The sequence below is a fragment of the Aspergillus alliaceus genome (assembly GCF_009176365.1).
Source record: "Aspergillus alliaceus strain CBS 536.65 unplaced genomic scaffold BDW43scaffold_25, whole genome shotgun sequence".
Taxonomy (NCBI): Eukaryota; Fungi; Ascomycota; class Eurotiomycetes; order Eurotiales; family Aspergillaceae; genus Aspergillus; species Aspergillus alliaceus.
This window is the reverse complement of record NW_022474708.1, coordinates 279,838-301,303: the sequence shown is the minus strand read 5'-3', so window position 1 is coordinate 301,303 and position 21,466 is coordinate 279,838. Positions and strand designations below refer to the sequence as shown.

Sequence of the window (21,466 nt, the reverse complement as noted above, 5' to 3'; positions counted from 1 at the left end):
CTTTAGTAAATCGTCTTAAAACAAGTTCTGGGTTCCAGGGCATAAACCAACAGATTTCCATGCACTCTCTATATTTTTTATAGATAAGGCCTTAAATCTCGGCCAGAATAATCTAAAGAAATCCCGCTTTGTGATATGGCTTATGCCCTGGCTGTCATGAAGAAATGCCTCTAGTTCATTACTATAGGCAAGAGATAAAGGACCAAAGATACTAACATCAAGCGGCTGCAGGAAATGCGTAAAATGAGGAGAATATATGTAGCCAAGAGGGTCTTATTTGCATCACGGAACTCAATAAACTTCATTGTGATATGAGATCCATGTCCATTGTCCATCAAGAATTAAAAGACGCCAACGCGTTCTCGCTTTCTCTTTAGTCTCTCTGTTAAAGATATCTTTAAGCCATGCATATCCTAGCTCATCATTGGTCCATCCAGAAGAGGAAGAGGTAAAGAAACACTGGTGGTCTGCAGAATTAAAGTCTTGAAGCCAGGAATCTTGTGTCTTGCTTGATACTGCTTGATATATTAAGCCAGGAGAAAGAGAGGTCTTGTCTGCATAGATACAGGCAATTGTAGTAATCCATTCTTGATTTCTTGTAGATGTTGCTTGAGGCCTCCTTGCTCATATTGTTTAGAAAAGATTCTTTTGCCTTTTGAGAGTACGCCAATAAGAAAGCCTTTCTCATCCATATTATAGATATTCCCTGGCTGCACATCATATCCCTTTATCTTTCTTGCCATAAGCTCGAAGTATAAGGCATATTTATATGCAGAATCAGCCCGCTTGCGTGAGGCATCCATGCCAGTTGTATAGCGAGCAATAAGACGTCGACATCTATTGTATTCGGAATATACTAGCAATTCTATGGCCAATGAAATCAATGCATGAGGGTCTGAATTCCTGAATCTCTGCCTCTATCTCACTACTAAATACTGCTCAATTTGGCAGTTGTATCAATAGTCAAAATAGGAAAAGTGAGGTCAAAGATGGTCATGGCGATGGCTGACTAATCTGGCGTTTCTAATTCTGAAATAACTAACTTAGTGGTCTTTTGTTGACATAAGATTATTATTATGTTTCTTTAAAAAACGGCTAGGCCAGTGTTTTCCAGGCTTATTTCCAGTAATTTCTTTAGCGAAATTCCTCAGCATTTCATGTGTAGGATAAAGACCACAATCAGTAAGCTTATCGATCCATATTATAAGCACTTTGGCTTGTTGGTTGTTGAGAACTCGCTGACTTTCATATTGGTCTTCTTGTGACCCTTGTACGCCACGGTGCCGTTTCGATAGTGTAGGTCGGCTTACACCAAACTTTTCAGCAATTTTAGTGCAATTTATCTTCTCTCCTGGCTCCAACAAGTTGATACAGCCTAAAGTCGCTTCAATTGAGCTCATGATGAAAGAGTTGTAGTGGTTTGAAATCTATGCCTAAAAGCTGGTGTATAGAAAAAACGATCGTCAGGTGATCACCTACTGTACTCGATAGTGAGAAGAGTAGTTGTGACAGCCTCTCAAAATGATCTTTGTTGGCGCCATCTATCTAGAATTCTAGCTTGGGGAAAGAAACACAAAGACGCGAGACGCGCCTGCAGAGATATAGAAAGCACTCTTATGTGATCGACCTCGTAGGGCTGCGCATGCCGTCACACCCTCTACTTAACGTATATGTTCATGAAATGGATGATGGGTCATCTCCATCGGCTTGGAAAAGTGATAATAAGATTATTTTACCTTCATAGACTCAATTCCTTACACAAAATACATCTTCTGAACCCCTGATGGTCTAGTTGGATATGACGCTCGGCTGTAATGGAAGTAACACTTCGTGTAACCGAGAGGTCGCTGGCTCGATTCCGGCTCGGGGGAAAGGGATACCTTTTTTTGCGTGCATCCTAAACCTGTCAGCAGGCTGCATGTTTGCCATATACTCTTCGCCCCTCTCTTCCAGACATATATATATATATATAAAAAACTATGTGGTAAATCTTGGTTAGCACCGTGGGGGTGCGGTATATGCCAGTCAGCAACCTTATCTTAGGGGTTACCCGCTGTTATGTATTTTTCTTTTTTGATGTTATTATTTTTTCCTGTTCCTCACCTGCATTTTTTTTTATTTTCCAGAATATCCGCAAGCCGAAATGTAGCTGGCGAGAAGTACTTTCCCAGTTACTTTGCGACTGATCTGGCACTCTGGCAAACAATGACAACTTTGTTGTATTCATGGACGTAGCCACAAGTGTAGATATAGTTGTCGACTTTTGGCTGCGGAGGGCTCTGAGGAGCTCATCGAGCATGTTGCTCGCTGCGGTCTTTTCTCATGGAAGAGCACAAATGCAAGCTACCGCGCAAGCACCACAGGGCTAATTGGTTGGTCTTCTTGAGTGGCTAGGCCATACTGTGAGAGTGACAGAACAATTGGATACTCCGCGCACCTCGATTTCGATTTTCGAAATACAAGCAGGGCTCGGAGACAGTGTTATCGTATATGTATATTTTAGGGGTTATCAGAGAGTTTAAAACGAGGAAGGGGTTTCCTACAAGGCTACGCTAGATGAGTCGAAATTATGGTCATCAAAACGTACCTTTACATAGTCTACTATAACCTAACTTTGGTCATTTGTCTCCTCACCAGAGTCGAAATCTTCCTCAACAATGGGGAATGTCAATAGAGCGGCAATGCCTCCCAATCCATCTAACCTCCTTCCACTTTCATGATCTGAACTGAGCACTCGAACCTCTCCGCCTTCCACATCCCGCACGCGATCGACCAGTGACACCCAGCGTTTACGCTCTGCTACTTCCTGAGACCGAAATAGGCGATTAGAGATGATCAGCACTCCACCACCGCGGCCCACGGCGCCTTGATCAACTGCTGACTCGACTTCGCGCGGCCCGTAAGTTGCCTTATTGGTTTCCTTGCGTAGCTGGTCAAGGAAATCGTCCATGAGTTTGGTTTCTCGGGCGTACTTGGTGTCGGCGAGGATCGTTTTTACCGAGGGTGATTGTAGCACCTCCGACAGGGAGTGTAAATACCCGGAGGCGGAGTGCACCACCACTATGCTCGGAAGTAGACGCTTCAAGGCGGGAATGCTGGTCGCTGCGACGGACTGAATGTGTTTTTGGAACCCAGCGGCAACAAAGCCCGGCGATGCAAGAAGTACTGGCCTCACAGGTTCATTGCTAGCGAGAGAGGTAGAGCTGGTGTTGAATTCCATTTGCCGAAGAAGGGTGTCCAGTGTGACTTGGTAGAATTTGGACAATCCCTAACCCAGTTAGCATGTCTACCACTGTAGAACAGACAATACGCGGGAAAAAAAAAGAACAAATCCAACCTTATCGTGATCGTTGCCCCCCTGTCGTTTTCGCGGAACCGACATTTCGACCTTCTGCTTCAAGATCGTCTGGAACTGCCCAATAAAGCATATATGAGCCAGACCCTCCTGCATAACAACGGCTACAGCCTCCGCCCTCCGTTTACCACCCTCATCAACCGCATCCTTGAGCATTTGAATTGCAATACTATCCCATCCCACACCTTCACCATCCGAACCTACTTCCTTTTCAAGGGTGAAGTTGCGGTTCAACTCCAGGTCGAGCGTATGGTGCTGGCCAATCTTAGTGTGTTGCGTCTCATTTATAATCTGCCCTCCCACATGCAGTTGGGAAAGCTGTGGATCGAAATCCAAAGACTTGACCCGGATCTCAAGTGTCAGGTGGACTCGGGCGGAGGACGTAGATCCGGTATCTTGGGTCGTAGTGACGCGGCGAATGGCACCGGCGCGGAGAAGGTCACCGGGTCGAATTAGGTTATAGGCATGCCACTGAAGGAATGAGCTCAGTCATAGGGTAGATGCGATCGCATAAGGTCTCGGTGATTACCATGTCTTCGGGCTCTTCGGGACACAGGGTGACTGTGCCCGAGCCATTAAGCTCGATCTTATTCTTAATCAAGCGCATTCTGCGCCGGGAGTTGCTGCAGCAGATATGAGGAGGCGCGGGTTTGTACCAAAACTTGAAGGTGGTTTGATCGCGGGGCGAGAATCTGAGCGGTTGTTCTGTTTTCTACAGGAGAAGTCTTCCTCCAAGAGATGTAAAGGGTATATAAGGCGTTAGTATGTATGATCGTAGATATGAAGTAGACTTTTCTTCAGACTAATTTTCAGTCAGCGTTGGCTGAAAGAAGACGGAAGATGGTGTTCCGCATCATTGGCGAATGGCCTCAGGTTGGGAAAGTGCGGGACACTTCCCAAAGCGAACTAGCGTTGATCTTGCTCCGTTATCGATAAGATTGATACGTTAAAACCATAAGCCCTAATTTAGACAAGGCGACATGCACATTCCGAAGTATACTCTAATAACGGTGAGTGGATAGTGGCCCTGGATTATTACTAGCTAAGGCTTATGACTTCCGTGGATGTATAGCACCTATCGTTCGGTGTGATATCATCCCTCTAGTACAATTATCGAAAGCCGAATTCGGTCTGCCATTTCGGAGCAGCCCCACGTTGATGTTCCACTCGTCAGAACCGCTGATCCAGCCGGAAGAGGAACACTGTGAAATAAATAGCCTGAGTGAGAGACCCCGGGGGAATATCTCCGGCTTTGTTGTCTGCTCTCCTACTTCTACCCATCCGAACCGTCTGATAGACAAAAGTCGCCCTCAATCACCTATAAACCAAAATTACCACAGCCACACCGGCATCATGGCTCCACTGTCGCTACAATCGACCCACAGGATGGTCTCGGGATATGAGATCCCTGTTGTTGGTTTTGGTGTAAGTTAACGTTGCTGCGGATAGACCTTGAGCGAAGAATACCCTGACATATGATGATTCTGACAACCATGTCTCGGATTAGGTTTACCAGACGTATGTCCTTAAAGCTTATGTACCCATGTCATCAATACTGACCTACTGTGTAGCCCGCCGGATATCACAGAAAAGGTGACTCTGAAGGCCTTGGGAACCGGCTACCGCCATGTAAGGTGTTATTCTGCTTTGGCTTGATTGACGAATTGTATTGATTCGACACCTGCCTAGGTTGATAGCGCCAAGTACTATGCGAACGAAGCCGAATGCGTTGAGGCTATCCGGAAGTCGGGTATTGACCGTTCCAAGATCTTCTATACAACCAAGATTCCCGTCACGCACATGTCATACGAAAAGGCAAAAGAGGCTATCGAAGCTAGTCTTGCGGATGCAGCAGGAATTGGCTACATCGACTTGTAATAACTGCCCTCTATCCCCTAAGGAAACCAGATAACTGATATCGATAAGGGTACTACTCCACGCTCCGTATGGAGGCAAAGAGGGTCGTCTGGGCGCATGGCGCGCTCTGGTAGAAGCCCAGAAGGCCCACAAGATCCGTTCCATTGGAGTTTCCAACTACGGTATCCACCACCTCAATGAGCTAGAGGAATACATCAACAGCGGCGTGGGGGGTCAAATCTCAGTTTGCCAGTACGAGATTCATCCCTGGTGTGCGAGAGAAGACATTGTCGACTGGTTAAAGAAGCGCAACGTTGTCGTTGAAGCCTACTCGCCTTTGGTGCAGGCTACCCGGATGAAGGAGCCCGTTTTGCAGAGCCTGGTTAAGAAACATAACAAGACTCCTGCTCAGATTCTGATCCGATGGAGCTTGCAGAAGGTATGTATACTAATACTGTTGGAAAATACCGTGCGATATTATTAACCTGGTCTGCAGGGATATGTCCCTCTTCCTAAGTCCGTGACCGATTCTCGTATTATCGAGAACACGCAGGTCTTCGACTTTGAATTGTCGGAAGAGGACATGAACAGCTTGAAGACAGGGCAACACGCACCTGTCTGTTGGGATCCTGCCAGGGACTCCCGCCTGTAATCTGTGATATCTATAAGTGTGATGGAGCATAGGGTTTTCTAAAATCCGATGCCTAAGGTGGAAATTCAGATTAGAATTCAATGGCATAGACAATCTAAATATTATCAGCATTACTTACAAAAATCCAATCAACCGAAAAGGCTTAATTTAAGCACATTTGGATGGTATAAAGGTCAGTGTACATGAATTTGAACTAAATTTCAAGTAATCCTGCCAGCCTCGGCACAACTTAACGCCGCCCGCAAGACGCCTACCGCTTCCGTTTATGGACCGCAATAATAACATGAACAACAAAAGGTCTTCGTTACTTTCATTATTATCACAGTACTCTATGAGCGACTCCAATGTCTGTATATATTTTGCCAGTCTCAAGGGACATTACTCTTAGAATTTGCCTCCAATTCCGTCCTAAATCAAGATGCCAGACCCCTCGAAGCGTATCGTCATAGAGAAATCGCGAACCGTCCGCCGCCGATATCAACGCAGCAACAAACGTCTCAAGTTCACAGCATCCCAGATCGCACGCATAGAACGAGAAGAAGAGCGAGAACGCCAAGCTCAGAAGCTTCGGGAGAAGGAGAAGAAACGCATCGCCAACAAGAAAAAGAAGGTTGAGAAAGAAGCGAAGGCTCGCGAAGAACGACGGCGACTCGGAATACCTGATATTAATGCACCAAGAGTCCCATCAAGTCAGCCATCACTTGTCAACTTTCTTAAGAAACCACCCCAAGCCCCTACTGAGCAAGAGGCGACATTTGACGACACGGAGCCTGACACTATAAGCACGGAAGCTGATACCTGTGAAGAATCGCGCTCGGAGAATGATGAATCAGGCGATACTGAAGCTTTCAGTCCTGAAATCAGTATTGAGGATGTGGATGGAGCTTTGGAATCGAACATTGTTGCTTGTGGAAAGAAAGATGATGACGAATTTTCCGACTGCTCTATCTTTTATGACGAGGACATTATCGGGGGAGCTGAAACAATTGCAACCGTACAGGTAACTACCCAGGTGCAACCAGAAGCAAAGAAGCAAGAATGCGAGCTAGCTCAATTAGCTCTATCGGCTCCAACCGGTCTACCAGCGGCTGAATCCTTCCGAGATGATACAGCTATCTTACTGGAAGAATTTGGATGTGAATTCGACACTGACGAGGAATTTGAACGGGAATTGGCCCAGCTAGACGCAGGATGATCGTAAAAGCTCATCTGTTGCACACAGCTGTATGCGTTATATGAGTATACTAAGGACTCTATCCTCTTCTACAGCAATTTTTATACGGAGTCCTGTGGACTCTTCATTTCTGAATCCGGCCCGATTTAGCGCCGCTCATTGCTGCATGAGCGACTAGGAGTGTCGAGTGAGCAGTGTCAATACGCAGCTGAGCAAGAGTGGAGTAACCCAGAGCAGCCCTGGAGTGATGCAGGCACAATGCTTTGATCCACCTGAGTGCTCCTGAAGCTAGCAATACCTAACTAGAGCTCTGCCCATATGCCTGGCATGCACTCTATGAGTAACCAACAGAGCCTGTGATAATCCACCTATGGCTCCTTATGTGACTTGAAGCCCTACTGTCAAGACCCGTACAGCCAGACACTACCAGGGATCCACATACAGTCGTTCTGTACTAAACAAATCAGCGATGTTCACGTTTCATTCTCTTGGCATCTTGGTAGCGAAACGTGTGTAGAGCTCGCAATTTTGGAATGATTTGAGGGTTTCCCAGATTATTCAACTAATCCCGCGGGCATATGGAGGATTTCCGACCTGCTGGCTACTTTATGGAGATTCAATGCCCGCAGTTACTTATATCTTTATCATTTTTATCTTATACTACCCGGAAAATCATTCAGCAATGCTGGGGTTGGTTATCACTCAAGACTGTTGTGGGGTAGGGCCTTGTTCGGAGGTCCACCCCCTGAGAAATTGCTTGCAAAATCCGATGCTATGGTGACCTAATGCTGTTATAAATGAGTCAGGCAAGCTCTGCAGGAATGCCCGAGAGTTTTCGGTGACCCCTTTTCGATAAAGATGGTATGTAGTTTATATGCGATGGGTACAGCATTTTGCTGACTTGTTTCATGCGACAGGTGTATTCCTGCCTGGTGATATGATACTAGCCTGGAAACTCGAAGATACAATACCATCTTCAGAGAAGGCTGGGAGACAGGCCTCCTTGTCCTTTGTTGGGCTGTTGTCACCTGGCTTCCAGAAGAAAAGAAGACGGCTTGTGAGTTAATAGAGCACCTGTTCCTCGACTTTATAGATCGTTGAGCGATAAGGGGCGCATTACAGTAGGATCTGTCTATTGCATCTTCGGATCAGACTTTTCATTACCCACGCCCTGTTTCTCGCCATGGCATGCTTTGAAAATTCATAGAGGAGGCGAGTATCGCGTAGATGTATAGGCGGTCATAAGCGAAAAGGAAAGCAATGAAAAAGTACATGGACGGAAACATTCTCTATGTGACCATCAAGGTATCAGAGTATCTCTATTTGTAGTTTCCCAAGAAATCAAACCACACTGGTTTCCGTATCAACCATCTTCCTGAAACAAGCATAACGTCCCAATATAGTAGGGACTTTTTTAAACCCTTGTTTACTGGCCCAATCGTATCCCAGGAAGACTAAGGAACAGATGCCATAAGTATCAGTATTACTGATTGTTGTCATGCAGGCACAATCATGTAATAGGCTTTATCCGATCCGACAAGTGATGTGATCCGCGCCGCTCGGAGAGCGGACGTCGTCGTCGGGTAATCAACTAAGCGCGGATTTACTCCGCCTTCCGTCAATCCCGACGGAAGTACACAGCTCCAAACAACAGTACCTTATGAAGGTCTCGTGGCATGACGGAGCCCAGCTAAACAAGTAGAACCCCAAGGAGAGAAAATCAATAAAAATTAAAGTCAAGCGGAACAAAAAAGTAGACAGGCGAGATCCCCTTCCAGCCTATATGACGTCGATCAATCAATTGTTTACATTTAGTTTCCCTGATATCCGGTTAAACATCTTAAGATATCTTTATCTTCATACCTTTCCTCTCCGAACCATCTCCTCCCTCAATTAACTCCTCAATCACCTCCCAAAGATGCCTTTCCTCACCGTAAACAACCACCAACTCCACTACGCCGACACCCACCCCAACGGCGCCCCCGCAAACTCCCAAACCCTCATCTTCATCCACGGCCTCGGCTCCTCCCAGAACTACTACTTCCCTATCCTCCCCTACCTACCCAACCACCGCTGCATCACCCTCGACACCTACGGCTCTGCCCGCGCCACCTATACCGGCCACCCGGTCTCAATCCCCTCCATAGCCGCAGATGCTATCGCCGTCCTGGACGCCCTCCACATCCCCAAAGCAGTGGCAATCGGCCACTCAATGGGCGGACTAGCCGTCACCCTCCTCGGAGCCCAACACACAGACCGCATAAATGCCGTAGTAACAATCGGGCCAACGCACCCCACCCCAACCCTAACATCTGTAATGACCAAGCGAGCTGAAACCGTTCTGGAAGGTTCGTAGCCCTTACCCATCCCCTCCCCTCCCTCTCCCCTTCCAATAGCCAAATCGCGCATATATATACTAACAAAAAAACCCAAGCGGGAATGGAACCCATGGCCAATACCGTGCCCTACCAGGCCACCGGCTCGGGATGCTCGTCGCTAGCGAAGGCATTTATCCGGGAGCTGATCATCGGGCAGGATCCGAAGGGTTATGCGGCGCTGTGTGGTGCTATTGCGAGTGCGCCGGTCATTGATTATTCGGCTGTTAAGGTGCCGTTTTTGTTGCTTGCTGGGGAGGAGGATCGGTCAGCACCTTTGGAGGGGTGTCGGGTTATTTTCGAGGGAGTGGCGAGTACGGAGAAGAAGTTTGAGGTGTTGGAGGGGGTTGGACATTGGCATTGTGTTGAGGCCCCAGGGGTGGTGGGGGAGGCTGTTGCAGGGTTTGTTGATGGGTTGTGATTGTATATATGAAGTTTGGCGGTATGGTACTTTCTGGATAATCGGAAATATCTAGAATACTTCGGATGGTGGTTGGTTGGTATGCTCTTTGTTGAGATGTTGGTTGATTGCTCTCGAGTGTGTTGTAGATTTGGAGGGACGTATCATCGGTGCGTCGGAATGATTAGAGACAGGCGTTTAGGCTGACTGTTGCGATACGGCAGGTTCTATTGCTTGGCTTGGGATATATAAGGACTTAATTCTCTAGGAAATCGAGAATCCAATAGTCAGTCTACATGCACTACGTAGGAGATCACACAAAGGTTATATCACGAATCCACTAAGACAAGCATCAAGAATGCTAAAAAGTAGGAAAGAAAAGTTATATACAGAAGATAAGTACGTCAGGAAGCAAGATGTTTATGCGTTATTCACACCATTAGTGCTACTGGACTGCTGCGGTACCAGTTTCACATTGTAGTTCAGCTCAAGGCCAGCTTGAGGATCATCCTCACGAGGTACAAAGTCCACAATAAGCGAGTCCTTGACGGCAAAGACAGAGTCATTGGTTAGGTACTTGTCTTTGCTGTCGAAGATCTGTGTCGTGAGAGGTTTGTAGCCGTCGATGGTGGCCTGGATATCTCGTTAGCTTGCCTTGTAATTTGACGGGGGAGAAGAAAGACTCACAATAATATGGATATGGGCCGGTCTGTACGGGTGTCTATCCATAAGCTTAAGCAGTTTCCCTGCCGGTCCTATAGTTTAACACATATCAGCATCAATGAACCCACTAAAGTCCAATAAAACCGCATTGAATGTAAAAACATACCATCATCGGGAACAGGATACGGCGTGGGCCTCAAACAATAAAAATAATACCGCCCCTCCTCATCGGTCTTGAATTTTCCTCGAAGGTTGAACTCCTCCTGGTTCGGGTCCTGCTGCTCATATAGCCCGTTTGTCGCCGCCTGCCACACTTCCACTGTGGCGCCGACCAGTGGCTTCTTGGTGGTGAAATCTATGACCTGACCATGCATGAAGACCATTTCACCGTCCGGCACGCCCTTGACGATGTTATCGCCATTCTTACGATATGGAGTGTCGGCGCGGAAAAACGGGCCTAGGATGGCGGTTGCGGTGGGTGTGTCTTCGGCTTCATCTGCGAGTTTGAATGTGATCTCGTCGACAAGGCTTGATATTCATTGTTAGTACATATAAGGCAATTTTCAATCAATGGGTAAAAGTATGAGGTAAACGTACGATTCCAACCCGATCACATCGCAAACTAACTGTCCCTCATTCCGCTTGTCGTTGCTCATCTGACCAGCCCAGTTCATCAACTGAACGCCGGCCATCCATTCTTCGACGGTGACTTCATTCTCGCGCGCAAAGTCATGCACATGGCGGATTAGGCCGGTCATAAGCTGGCGGAACCTGGGAGAGGTCTTAGGGCCCATGGCATGAATGACATTGTCGGTGAAATCGGGATCGAAGCGGTGGGTGGGCATGTTGACTTGATCTTTTTGTATTTGCTTGTGCACACGGCAGTTATTGCTGAAAATGCTCTCTTGCCAGCAGTAGTACTTGAGATTGTACTATGTCTGGTTTAGACGGAGATAGATTCAAGAGCACGCGCGCGCTAGAACGAGACAATAGAAGTAGATTGTAAACTAGGATAAGATTTCAAAAGTAGCAAAAAAGGCGCAAATGCAACATTCTTTTATTTATATCAGAGCCGATATGATTGGAAATCCTCGCCTTCCGGACGGTCTTTGCTGCTGAGACCCCGCATATATGGCGGAACTACTATTGCTGTTGGCCACACACATTGGGTTTAAGGTTGCAGATGGCCCCTAGCTTCCATCGGAATGACCCAGAGAAACCGGATGATCGTCCGTCGGAAAGCGCACTGGAGGATATCCGATTTCCCCGCAAGTCTATCGGATGTCGGATGGGGAGGTGCTGTGATTGTCCAGGGTCGGACTTCCCCCGCACCATTTACTACTAAGTAGTACTTACGATATAAGGCCTCCAAGAATGTATAAGTACTATTAGTAGTAGTCGTAATATCTCATGACAGCGTATTTCCCTTCTTATTGGGCGTCCGTCTCCCCTTAGGATTCCCCTGCTTAACCAAATCCTCCGGCAACGCCTGAATTTCCCGTCCACGCTCCCAAATCTTGCCCAACCCAAGCTTCCTCTCAACAACAACATCAAAGAACTCCACCGGCACAACCATACCCTTCTCATCCCCTCCAACCAACATCCCCTCACTCAAAATAACCCCATTCTCACTCCTCCAAAACGGGCACCCCGCCGCTAACGCCTTCTTAAGATCAAGATAAATCAACACCTGCGCATCCCTACGCATACCTGAAATCACCTTCTCCCCAGCATTCCCCGCAACCCCCTTCGCCTCCCGCGCAAGCACAGAGTCCAACGTCGGCCCTGTAGCAAAATGCACCTGGTTCCGCCCCATGCACCGTAACCCCCCAGAGGAAAGAATAGCCGGCCAAGCAGTATGAAAGGTCCCATGGACGACCGTATCGGGCAATTTTGACTCATCCTCTAGCGACAGTTTCTCTAGAAACGACGCCGCCTCCACACCCTTAATACTATGGCCCTGCGTAGCACGGATCAGGAAATGCGACGGGTCGACATCCGACTCGGACACCGCCAGGGCCGTCTCAGTCGCGGTATCTTGCCCTGCGCTCGTGGTGGGAATGCTCGACGCCTGTGCGTCTGTAGATTGCGATTGTTGGGCATCGGCGGTGGGAATGTGTAGAAGGGCGAAGCGCTTTTTGTCGGAGGTTGCGACGGCGCGGACGATTTCGGGGAAGGTGACTTTTAGGGATTTGAGTTTGCGCCAGGCGAGCTGTAGAAGTAAGTAAATAAATCGAGTTCAATCTATTTGTTTTTTAAGTGCATTAGGGTTTGTTGGGGTTGCATACTACGTCTGCCACGCTCGCGTAGCCTTGCGCGTCTAGCTTTAGGCCTTCTTTTTCGGCGGCGTGGCGGAGGAGGAGACTTAGGGCTTTGGAGACGGTTACATCGCGGCCGCCGCCTCTGCGTTGTTGTTGGCCCATGATCCTCGATAAGGGAGGTGGGTGTTGGAGGTAGTGGCGGAGGGGTTTAATTGTGGGCGGTTTTTGTTTGCGATGCGCGCAGGTTCTGGGGTTGGAGTTGGGTTAGTCCTTTGGAGTTAATGGATTAAGTGAGAGTTTTATTGAGGGGTTACATGACTCACTGGGGAATGGTTGACTGATTCAGACTGATACAGACTGAGTCATGCAGAGAGTCAAGTTCATGTCATGTTGTGTTTTTCTTTTTCTTCCTTTTTTCTTTTTGACATCATCGGGTTTAAATTGAATCAAAAGTGGGTCAACTTGGACGAATCTAATTCAAGAGATTAATTACTATTCTAAATTCAACTGCAAAGAGCATTTTCTATCTGTAACAATCATATAACCAACATCGGATTCTCTACAGAATGGGTATATCAGAAACAACAGAAAACCACTCCCTCCTCGTCGCTCATACCAAAAATGTTTAGAAAAAGAAAAAGGATCACAGGACTCATCGATCGCAAATACAGTTGCATTCGGCAACCGGACATACCCTATGCTTCACAAACCATTCTCGGGCATGATGGGCATGGAATCCATGGTTACAGTTGATACAGAACACAATGAATCGTCGCATCATTTCCGCTTGGCTAGGCTTTCCGGGATGCTGTGCAGCGTCGGCGGCGATACACGCTTTAGACATCGGGTCTGGAGATCCCAGCCAAAGGGTACAGACGCCACATCGAGGCATGTGCCGACCGCATCGTGGACAAACCATCCCAGACATTGCTGACGTGCCCAAGGGATTGCCAGGAGTGGGGTGGACGACCTCACCCGTGGTGGATGGCGAAAGCTGTGAGGAGGCGTCGTGCTGGGTAAGTGGCCGGGTACAGTAATTGCAAGTCAAGCTTACTTGTTGTCGTGGTGGTTCAACCAATTTTCTCCCGTCCCAGGTGACGGCAAACTTGCGAGAGCCGACATCAAATCGCGCCCGTTCCAGCTGCAATTTCCAGGAATTAATCTGCCAACGGTATGTTTCACGCCATGCTTCGAAACGCGCCCTCTCTGGGTTTTTGTTGATGAATCGTGGAACGGTATGGCTCATGGCGAGAACCGGGGTTTGCACATCGTTGAATTTCTTAATGTACGACTGGAAAAGATCCATGGCAGAGTGTCCAAGACCCGTAAGAACGACACCTTCGATATCGCCCTGTATGATGGCCTCGGCAGTTGTTTGATGAAGGTACTCGGTCAACTCATCGTCGGGAAGCCAACGCAGAGCAACTTCAACTCGGTACTTCAATGGAAGCGTGGTCTCCTGGATGACAGAGTTCCAATCTCCTTTGCTCACAAGAGCCAAGATTGCTCGTGCATATGGGTCTGTGAGTTCTTTGGCAATCTCTGCGCAGGTGTCTTCCCAATCTGGGTCAGTGTCACCTTTCGCCGCACCGGCAATAGCCATGGCAAGCAGCTTATGCGCCTGAGTAGGCTGATGGCTACGTAGTGCTAGGTATGCTAATTTAGCCTCATCCTGGAACACTGCCAGAGCTGCGGCTTTAGTATGCTGACTGTCGGCTGACAAAGTTTTCACAAGTTCCTCCAGTTCGCGGTGAGACTGCGCTGCACCGCAGAGTCGAAGGCAAAGTCGACGATGTTCCGAATAATTTGTCTCGCAACCTTTGGTCTCGGGTAGATTTAGTCGTTCCCGAACTAGGTTAACGATTGCCTTACTGATATTAGGCCTAGCATCCGGTTCGAGGTGTCGAGTGTCAAGAGCCTCGCCTGCAAGATGTCAACTATAATGTTTGGGTCCCTGGGTGAGCGAAGTGCATACCTAGATCATTGTTCCAAATGTCATACACGCCGACATAATTAAAATCCAAACCGTTCGCGATCATTGACCCATTGTACGAGTCGTTACGCGCCCCTGAATAAAGTGTTAGCACGCCTATTATAATATGAAACCCTACACTCACGTTCAACCCAATCCCAGAAACCTTGAAGGTAGGGATCATCGGCTAGAATCTTCCGGTTTCGGACTGCGTCAAACAGATAGCCCTCTTTGCAACGTAGCCTGTTGATGGTCAATAGGGTCAAACCCTCCTCGGCCGTAATGGGATTGCCTGAAGTTCCCAGAGAAAGAGCACGTTCCCGAGCCTCACGGCTTGATAAGGGCTTCGTAGGTTGGCCTTCATGCGCTGTTTCCTGTACGTCGTGGTCTGGCAAGATACGCTCACGAAGGTCTTCAACCACATCAGAAGCGCACAATCCGTGACTAGGTAGAGGACTTATCATTCTGAAATCTGCATCGGCATCGGATGTCCCGCGTATTAATAAACCTTGGGAAGATAGTCGCACAGGAGGTGATGGCGGCTTTGTCGTGATGATATTGACTCGACCATTGCCCGATAATGTTATAGCAGTGGGTTCATTTGAGGGACTCATGTTTAAAAAATCGAAGGATACTACCCTTTCCGACTCCTCGTAGCCGCGCGATGGGTGATTGAAGGGACTGTATACATCCCGCACATACTTTGTATATATCTGTTCTGGATAATTCTTTGAAGACCCTTGACCCAGAGTCTCATCCACGGACGTGCGATACTCCTCAGACAAGTATTCTTTGACAACGTCATAGGTTTTGAAGTGGCCGGTGTTCGAAAGGACTCCTAAGCATCCTCGCTTGGTTCTAGAGAATCGCAGACTCCAGATGGAGGATTTAGAAGTGGTGACATTCTTAAACTCAAGAGCTGGCCCCGCCTGTCCAGTCTCAAGAGTGTTTGCTGGGCCCACAGGGGGCGTCGTATACCGGGACCCTACGCGTCGATCCCATATACATATAGTAGGATCATTAGAGGTAAGACATGATGCGATATAATTCTCGTCTAGCCAATCAATAGCCAGGCCATGAACACAGCGAGTCGGAAACTGCAGCGACGGATTGCCAGGTCCCTCTTCGCAAATCAATTAGACCACAACAGCACGTAGGACAGGAAACAACAAGCATACCTCGAAGATCATATATCCGCACATACTGTCCCTTTACACCAGCAACTAGTGTATCGGGTTGATCCCTGAAAAATTTGACGCTGGTGATAGGCTCCGAACTAGCCAGCTTCCTCAATGGCTCTACAGGTCCTTTCCCACCTCTCATAGCCAGCCGCTGATTAACATCCCAGACATTGAGGCAAAAGTCGTTCCGCACCCGATCCAGACCAGCCGCCAGTAATCCATGTGTGCTGAACGTAACGGCGTTACAGTACCGCTGATGACGAACCGGAAACGAGTATGACTCCTGGGACTCGCTGTTCAGGCGCAGAATAGTGGCGTCTCCGGATGACTGGCCGACTGCGACGAGCGATTCATCGGCTGGCGACCAGTCGAAGGCTCGGAATGCCGGAACCTTGGTATGCGCCGCAAGCACTTCATGTTCAAGGTTTTGGCCGTCAAAGGAAGCCACCTTGCACAGACGGAATGCTTTCCCTGCCACGTCCACTGAGAGGAAGCGCTGTTCCGCTGTGGTCGATGACGGCGACCAGCGAATAGCTGTCTCCATGTTTATCTTTTATTTTTCTTCTCTTTGCGCCGCGTAGGCTGTCGTAGAAGAAACACGACTGGCTGACTGGTCGCCCACCTAATCTAAGCGGAAGTATCTCTCTGCAGCGCTTAGCAATGGTCCATGCTCTTGCCAGCTTGTGCGACTGGTAAGTCAAGCACCAGGCTGCATGACGACAATTGCAAATCCAATTTCTTAGGAGATGTGTTATTTGAGACCCGGCGCACAAAGCAGTCGTCTTCCACGAGTATGGAACCTTCTACTAGTTCCGCAGTCATAGGTAATGCTAAGGTACAACCTAAGCGCGTCATCATTGGACTTGATTGGCTACGGCGGGATCTGGAGATTGTTCGGGCCGATTGATGATCCGCCTATATTTTTTTTGTATGTACTAAATTAAATCAATTTCTCTCCAAAGCAACTGCAGCTGAACACAAGAAAATCCTCTGTCCTAGCCACCCACAATGCCTCGAGAATACTCTAGATCGCAGTCGCCCGTCTCCCGACCCGCAGGCGACAGACATTATCGGGACCGCAGCGAAAACCCCAAACGCAAACATACCTCCGACGAAGCATCGCACCAGCCCTCCAGAAAGAAGGTTCAGCTCCCGAAAAAGGAACACCAGTACCCTTCCATCAACGAGTTGAAGAAGCGCATTCGCGATGTCAAACGGCTCTTGAATCGGGTAGATCTGCCCGCAGATGCGCGGATCGTGCAGGAGCGTGCTCTCGCTGGGTATGAGAACGACTTGGAGGAAGAGAATAATCGCCGGGAACGGTCGAAGATGATTAAGAAGTATCATTTCGTTCGGTTCTTGGGTATGTTATGTCTATGCGCACTTGAGAAGTTCGTCATTTTGAGTTTACAATTCAACTAACTCTGTACTCGAATGATAGACCGCAAAACCGCTTCTAAAGACGTCAAGCGGCTCGAACGCCGTGAGAAAGAGATTTCGAGCTCCGATTTAGACTCCGCAGCCAAAGAGAAGAAACTCTCTGATCTTGCGCAAAAGCTTCACGTCGCCCGCGTCAATCTGAACTATCCCATCTACTACCCTCTGTCCGAGAGATATGTCGCCCTGTACGCTGAGGCGAAGAAGAACAAGGATCAAGTCAAGGATGGAAACAACGATGAAGATGGCAAAACAGGTTATACGCTTGTCCATGCGACTGCCGCTGAGAAACCGGCTATGTGGTACACCGTGGAGAAGTGTATGAAGGACGGAACTCTCGAACTTCTCCGCGACGGAAAATTGACCGCCGGCGATAAGAGCGGGAGATCCGGTACTGAAGCGAAGAAGAAAACTGGCGAGGACAAGGAGAGGGCCGTTACCCGTGGTTCCGCGCAACACAAAGACACCCTCACAAAGACCAGCGTCAAGCCGCAGTGGGAGGACAGGGAAGGAAAGAACTCAAGAGGAGCCACTTTCAGAGACGAAGGTCGCAAATCTAAGGTACACCAAAGCTCAGCCGATAACGACGAAGATGAGAGCGATGGGGGATTTTTTGAGATGTGATTTGTGGAGGGATATCGGTATATCAGTTATTGTGCATTTTCAGGAGTTGGTTTTATCGGCTTTTCTATCTTCCCCACCCTTCAAGTTGTCTTTTCAAAAAGCGTCTTTTATACTATCGTATACGATACCCAGAATCAAGACTGGCTTGGTCAGCCATTGTATGTACCTAGTACAGTTACGCTATCACAATTGAAGACATGATCTCAAAATTCGAATTTTGATAAACAAAATATGGAATCTAGGTGGCCGCTAAAATAACCCTTACCAAAACCAACTCCAAGTTTCTCCGCCCCTTTCTAAAGAAAAGACCAAAATGAAAACAAACAGAAATTCAAACGCACAGAGAGAGAGAGGGAGGGAGGGAGGAAGGAGGAGAGACGATAGAGGTGATCATACAGCACAATATCAAGTATCCCGACTCCAATCGTATACCAAGCCTATTGCAGAGTATAGTTGCGTAGAAGTCATAAGGCCGATGCATTGAAAAGAACAACCAAACCGGTACGAAACAAGTTCGCTGAAGGCTAAGGTTCAGTGTAGACAAATACACTCATCCAACTGCTAGCACAAACTCATCGTTTCATGTCTCATAGCATACTCTATGTTTAGAGTTATGCTGTTCAGTCTTCCACATAGCCAGCACTTGTATTTGGCCTCCATATTTTCTGGCTGGAGAGTACAATAGCGGACGCATATGACAAGGTTTCCAAAACCAGCAGCTAAGAAAAAGGATATTTATCCCTTGTAAATCTTTGCAAGCACGCTTGCAGATGTTGTGTCCAACATGGAAGCCATGCAAAACAAACAGCAACGACTTCACATGACAGTACAGGCGCTGCCACTGTGTGCTCTCCTACGTCTTCCTCCAAGGGCAGAGATGGCCCCAACACCAAATGTGTCGTCATTTTCATCATCGGCATTGTAGATTCTCTCGGCTTCACGAGCCCGGCGCCGTCGCCTTCTGGCGCCAGCACCTGTCGCACCTGCTTCTTCTGTTGCCATCATATAATCAGCCCATTTCCGATCAAGGCGATTAGCAGCGGGAAGATCTCCTCTCAAGACTCGTTTGTTATGCTCATTTACGGTCATCTGCCAACCATAGAAGCATTTGAGCTGGATGATCTCATTAGGGTATACAGCGGGTTGCGGCGGGGGTGTGATAGAAGATGTGATCAATGTTTTTGTCTCCGACGATTGATTTGGGATGACAGACTGTGCCACAACAGATATAGCCTGTAGAGACTTGCGAGAACGTGGGACATAGGCATTGCTTGAAAGGACCTCCTTTACACCTGCCCATGTAATATTGGCACAGTCGAAGATAACCAAGCGCAAGCCAACGCGAGGTAAGTCCTCGCCATAACCGCGCTTGCGGATGCGGTAGCTGGCTTCCATTAGACTGAGGTCAGAAACTCGGGTGTTATCCATCTCAACAGAGCGGAGGGAGTGGCAGTTTTTCATCACTTGGAGCATGCCGGGGTCACCGAGGGCCTCACAGTAACTGATATTGAGATGTTCAAGGCGTCCAGCACATGGAGATTTGGCAATTTCTAGGAGTGTGTTATTGGTGAGCCTTTCTATGTCCTCAAGCTCGAGATGGGTTAAATGAGGCGTAGTACGAATAACTTCAATGACAGAGTCGTCGCTAAGCTCGGGGCACTGAGAGAGCTGCAGACCCTCCAGGTAGGGAACGTTGTAGGCGAGGCTCTTCACTCCTTTATCCGTCACATCAGGGCAATGATGTAGATCCAGGTGCTTCAATTGCCGAGGTGGTACAATGGGCCGATCGAGGAGCACATCCATTTCCGGATCGACTCCATGCATGAGGACTTTCAAGCTCTCATCATTCAGATCTGTGCGATTCATCACCAGACGCTCCAGGGTGTTTCGTTTGTATAGCTCAAGCGCAAACTCTTCATCATCAAACCCGCGGATCTCACTGGCCCGCAGGTCTTTTAACTTGGGACATTCCTTGACAATTCTCTTCAACCCGTTTGTATTCACACTGGAACACCATGAAACATTCAATATTTCAAGCTGTGGACATGATTGAGCAATTATCTTCATAGCCGAATTCGTCACACTAGCCAATCCCGAGACATTAATATATTCCAGGCGGGGGTTCCGAAGAAGGAAGTAGTGAATCGAGGTCTTATCGATGCGACATCCCTCCAGTGAGAAATTGACAACGTTCCGGCATAAGTCGGTGATGCGTTTCCCTTCAGATTGCCACTTGTCTCTTAATTGGACACAGCCGCGCAGGTTGAGATCCCGGACAAAAGGACCACCAGATGCGATAATCTTCAGGAGACCATCGCTCGAGATATCGCGATAGTATTCTGTAGTGTCCACTCTACACCACAACTGGCCGTCATAGCACATCTTGTTCCAGGCTTTAGAGACAGCAGAGCAGCGGACAATTTCCCTGGGTGTCAGATAACCAAAGATAAGCATTCTGAGTTCATCGGGCATGCTTCCCCAGAAGTCAAAGGTCTTCTTCGGTTTTGGTGCGGGTTGTTCGACGGCAGTTTCTAGAATTACATCGGTACTTCCTAACGGTGATCCACGAGACCCTGGTCTCAACTCGGTAGGCAGAGGGGCTGTTCTTGACTGGGCGGCATTTGGTGAATCCGAACCAACAAGGCGGATTCGGGCGTTACCCTCATGATCTTCTGTTGGCCCAGCCTGACCAGAAGTCATTGGACGCACATTCAATCCGCCATACAGCTGGGACGAGCTTCCATTCCCGAGACAAGGAGTATACCCCGATTGTCCTAACGAAATACAGGACAATGAAGCTTTTCCATCTCGACGGTATCCAGTTGAGTGGGCTCGGCCGCGCTTTGCCAAGCTGGGGCTCGACGACATGCGTTGTAGGCTTTGCAACAACTTATGTCGTCCTTTGAGCTTCGGGGGTTGCTCCAAGGGTATCTGACCTGTTGAGGAGTGCGGACTGACTGGGGACGCAGCCCCCGATGAAAGAACAACCCTGTCTGTACTTGTAGCGGCCATGGCGTAGTGAGCGTATATAGATGCTAGAGCCTTTCCGGTCCAACCGGCGTTTTGAATTCTTTCTAGAAGTTATAAAACGGAAAGAGATGCTTCTGGATTATCAAAATCTACAGAGCAGGCTAAAATATGCTCCCTCGACGGCGGGAGCGAAATCGCGCAAAGGACAACCGGGGATTGGGCTATTAGACGGTGGTCATCGTGACGGATGCAAGCCCAGTTCCTGAAGTATATTGTCTGAATGCAATGGCAGCACGCGAACCCGATACGAACGCCAGAAAGTCCGTTCCAGCGGATGTAAGGGCCGCAGGGAGAGGCTAAAAGGAAGGTCGAAAGAGGATAGAGAAGGATTACCTGCACAAGAAAGAACAAGAGTCAAGAAGCGTTGTGGTCTTTCTCGGCTAAGATCTGTAAGAATTGTACCATGGGACCTGTTGACCGCGTAACCCGGGGGGCCGGTCAGTGCGGGAAACCCCAGCGTATGGACGTCGTAGGATTAGAAGAAT

General features: G+C 48.3%; 8 protein-coding genes and 1 non-coding gene across 9 annotated transcripts; 5 read left to right on the top strand and 4 right to left on the bottom strand.

Annotated features, from left to right (window-relative positions):
• The first annotated feature begins 1,777 nt into the window (after positions 1-1,777).
• BDW43DRAFT_t138 lies at positions 1,778-1,871 on the top strand. Its single transcript has one exon. It is a non-coding gene; the product is annotated as a tRNA-Tyr (tRNA).
• A 711-nt stretch (positions 1,872-2,582) lies between these two features.
• BDW43DRAFT_278039 (putative translation factor pelota) lies at positions 2,583-4,177 on the bottom strand. The gene is made up of 3 exons (XM_032042120.1): positions 3,885-4,177; positions 3,338-3,826; positions 2,583-3,268 (listed from the first exon to the last, which is right to left on the bottom strand). Exons 1-3 carry the CDS (start codon positions 3,960-3,962, stop codon positions 2,609-2,611), a joined length of 1,227 nt encoding a protein of 408 aa, XP_031899780.1. The 5' UTR covers positions 3,963-4,177; the 3' UTR covers positions 2,583-2,608.
• A 531-nt stretch (positions 4,178-4,708) lies between these two features.
• BDW43DRAFT_311682 (aldo/keto reductase family protein) lies at positions 4,709-5,864 on the top strand (the record flags this gene model as incomplete). Its single annotated transcript, XM_032047233.1, has 6 exons — positions 4,709-4,780; positions 4,863-4,873; positions 4,927-4,984; positions 5,045-5,229; positions 5,282-5,651; positions 5,709-5,864. 6 exons carry the CDS (start codon positions 4,709-4,711, stop codon positions 5,862-5,864), a joined length of 852 nt encoding a protein of 283 aa, XP_031899779.1.
• A 308-nt stretch (positions 5,865-6,172) lies between these two features.
• On the top strand, positions 6,173-7,486 carry BDW43DRAFT_99122 (uncharacterized protein). Its single transcript, XM_032050819.1, has one exon. It carries the CDS (start codon positions 6,283-6,285, stop codon positions 7,057-7,059), a length of 777 nt encoding a protein of 258 aa, XP_031899778.1. The 5' UTR covers positions 6,173-6,282; the 3' UTR covers positions 7,060-7,486.
• A 1,470-nt stretch (positions 7,487-8,956) lies between these two features.
• BDW43DRAFT_311680 (alpha/beta fold hydrolase) lies at positions 8,957-9,834 on the top strand (the record flags this gene model as incomplete). The annotated part of the gene is made up of 2 exons (XM_032047232.1): positions 8,957-9,386; positions 9,473-9,834. 2 exons carry the CDS (start codon positions 8,957-8,959, stop codon positions 9,832-9,834), a joined length of 792 nt encoding a protein of 263 aa, XP_031899777.1.
• Positions 9,835-10,061: 227 nt separating this feature from the next.
• On the bottom strand, positions 10,062-11,828 carry BDW43DRAFT_98970 (intradiol ring-cleavage dioxygenase). Its single transcript, XM_032050814.1, has 4 exons — positions 11,074-11,828; positions 10,643-11,004; positions 10,501-10,568; positions 10,062-10,446 (listed from the first exon to the last, which is right to left on the bottom strand). The coding sequence occupies exons 1-4, from the start codon at positions 11,319-11,321 to the stop codon at positions 10,234-10,236; spliced, it is 891 nt and encodes a 296-aa protein (XP_031899776.1). The 5' UTR covers positions 11,322-11,828; the 3' UTR covers positions 10,062-10,233.
• On the bottom strand, positions 11,491-17,060 carry BDW43DRAFT_319941 (uncharacterized protein). The gene is made up of 6 exons (XM_032048995.1): positions 15,888-17,060; positions 14,855-15,832; positions 14,713-14,805; positions 13,448-14,660; positions 12,765-12,903; positions 11,491-12,688 (listed from the first exon to the last, which is right to left on the bottom strand). Exons 1-6 carry the CDS (start codon positions 16,432-16,434, stop codon positions 11,885-11,887), a joined length of 3,774 nt encoding a protein of 1,257 aa, XP_031899775.1. The 5' UTR covers positions 16,435-17,060; the 3' UTR covers positions 11,491-11,884.
• On the top strand, positions 16,667-18,108 carry BDW43DRAFT_99041 (Efg1 domain-containing protein). The gene is made up of 2 exons (XM_032050816.1): positions 16,667-17,253; positions 17,332-18,108. The coding sequence occupies exons 1-2, from the start codon at positions 16,899-16,901 to the stop codon at positions 17,949-17,951; spliced, it is 975 nt and encodes a 324-aa protein (XP_031899774.1). The 5' UTR covers positions 16,667-16,898; the 3' UTR covers positions 17,952-18,108.
• A 251-nt stretch (positions 18,109-18,359) lies between these two features.
• BDW43DRAFT_98975 (F-box domain protein) lies at positions 18,360-21,241 on the bottom strand. Its single transcript, XM_032050815.1, has one exon. It carries the CDS (start codon positions 20,961-20,963, stop codon positions 18,768-18,770), a length of 2,196 nt encoding a protein of 731 aa, XP_031899773.1. The 5' UTR covers positions 20,964-21,241; the 3' UTR covers positions 18,360-18,767.
• Positions 21,242-21,466: the final 225 nt, after the last annotated feature.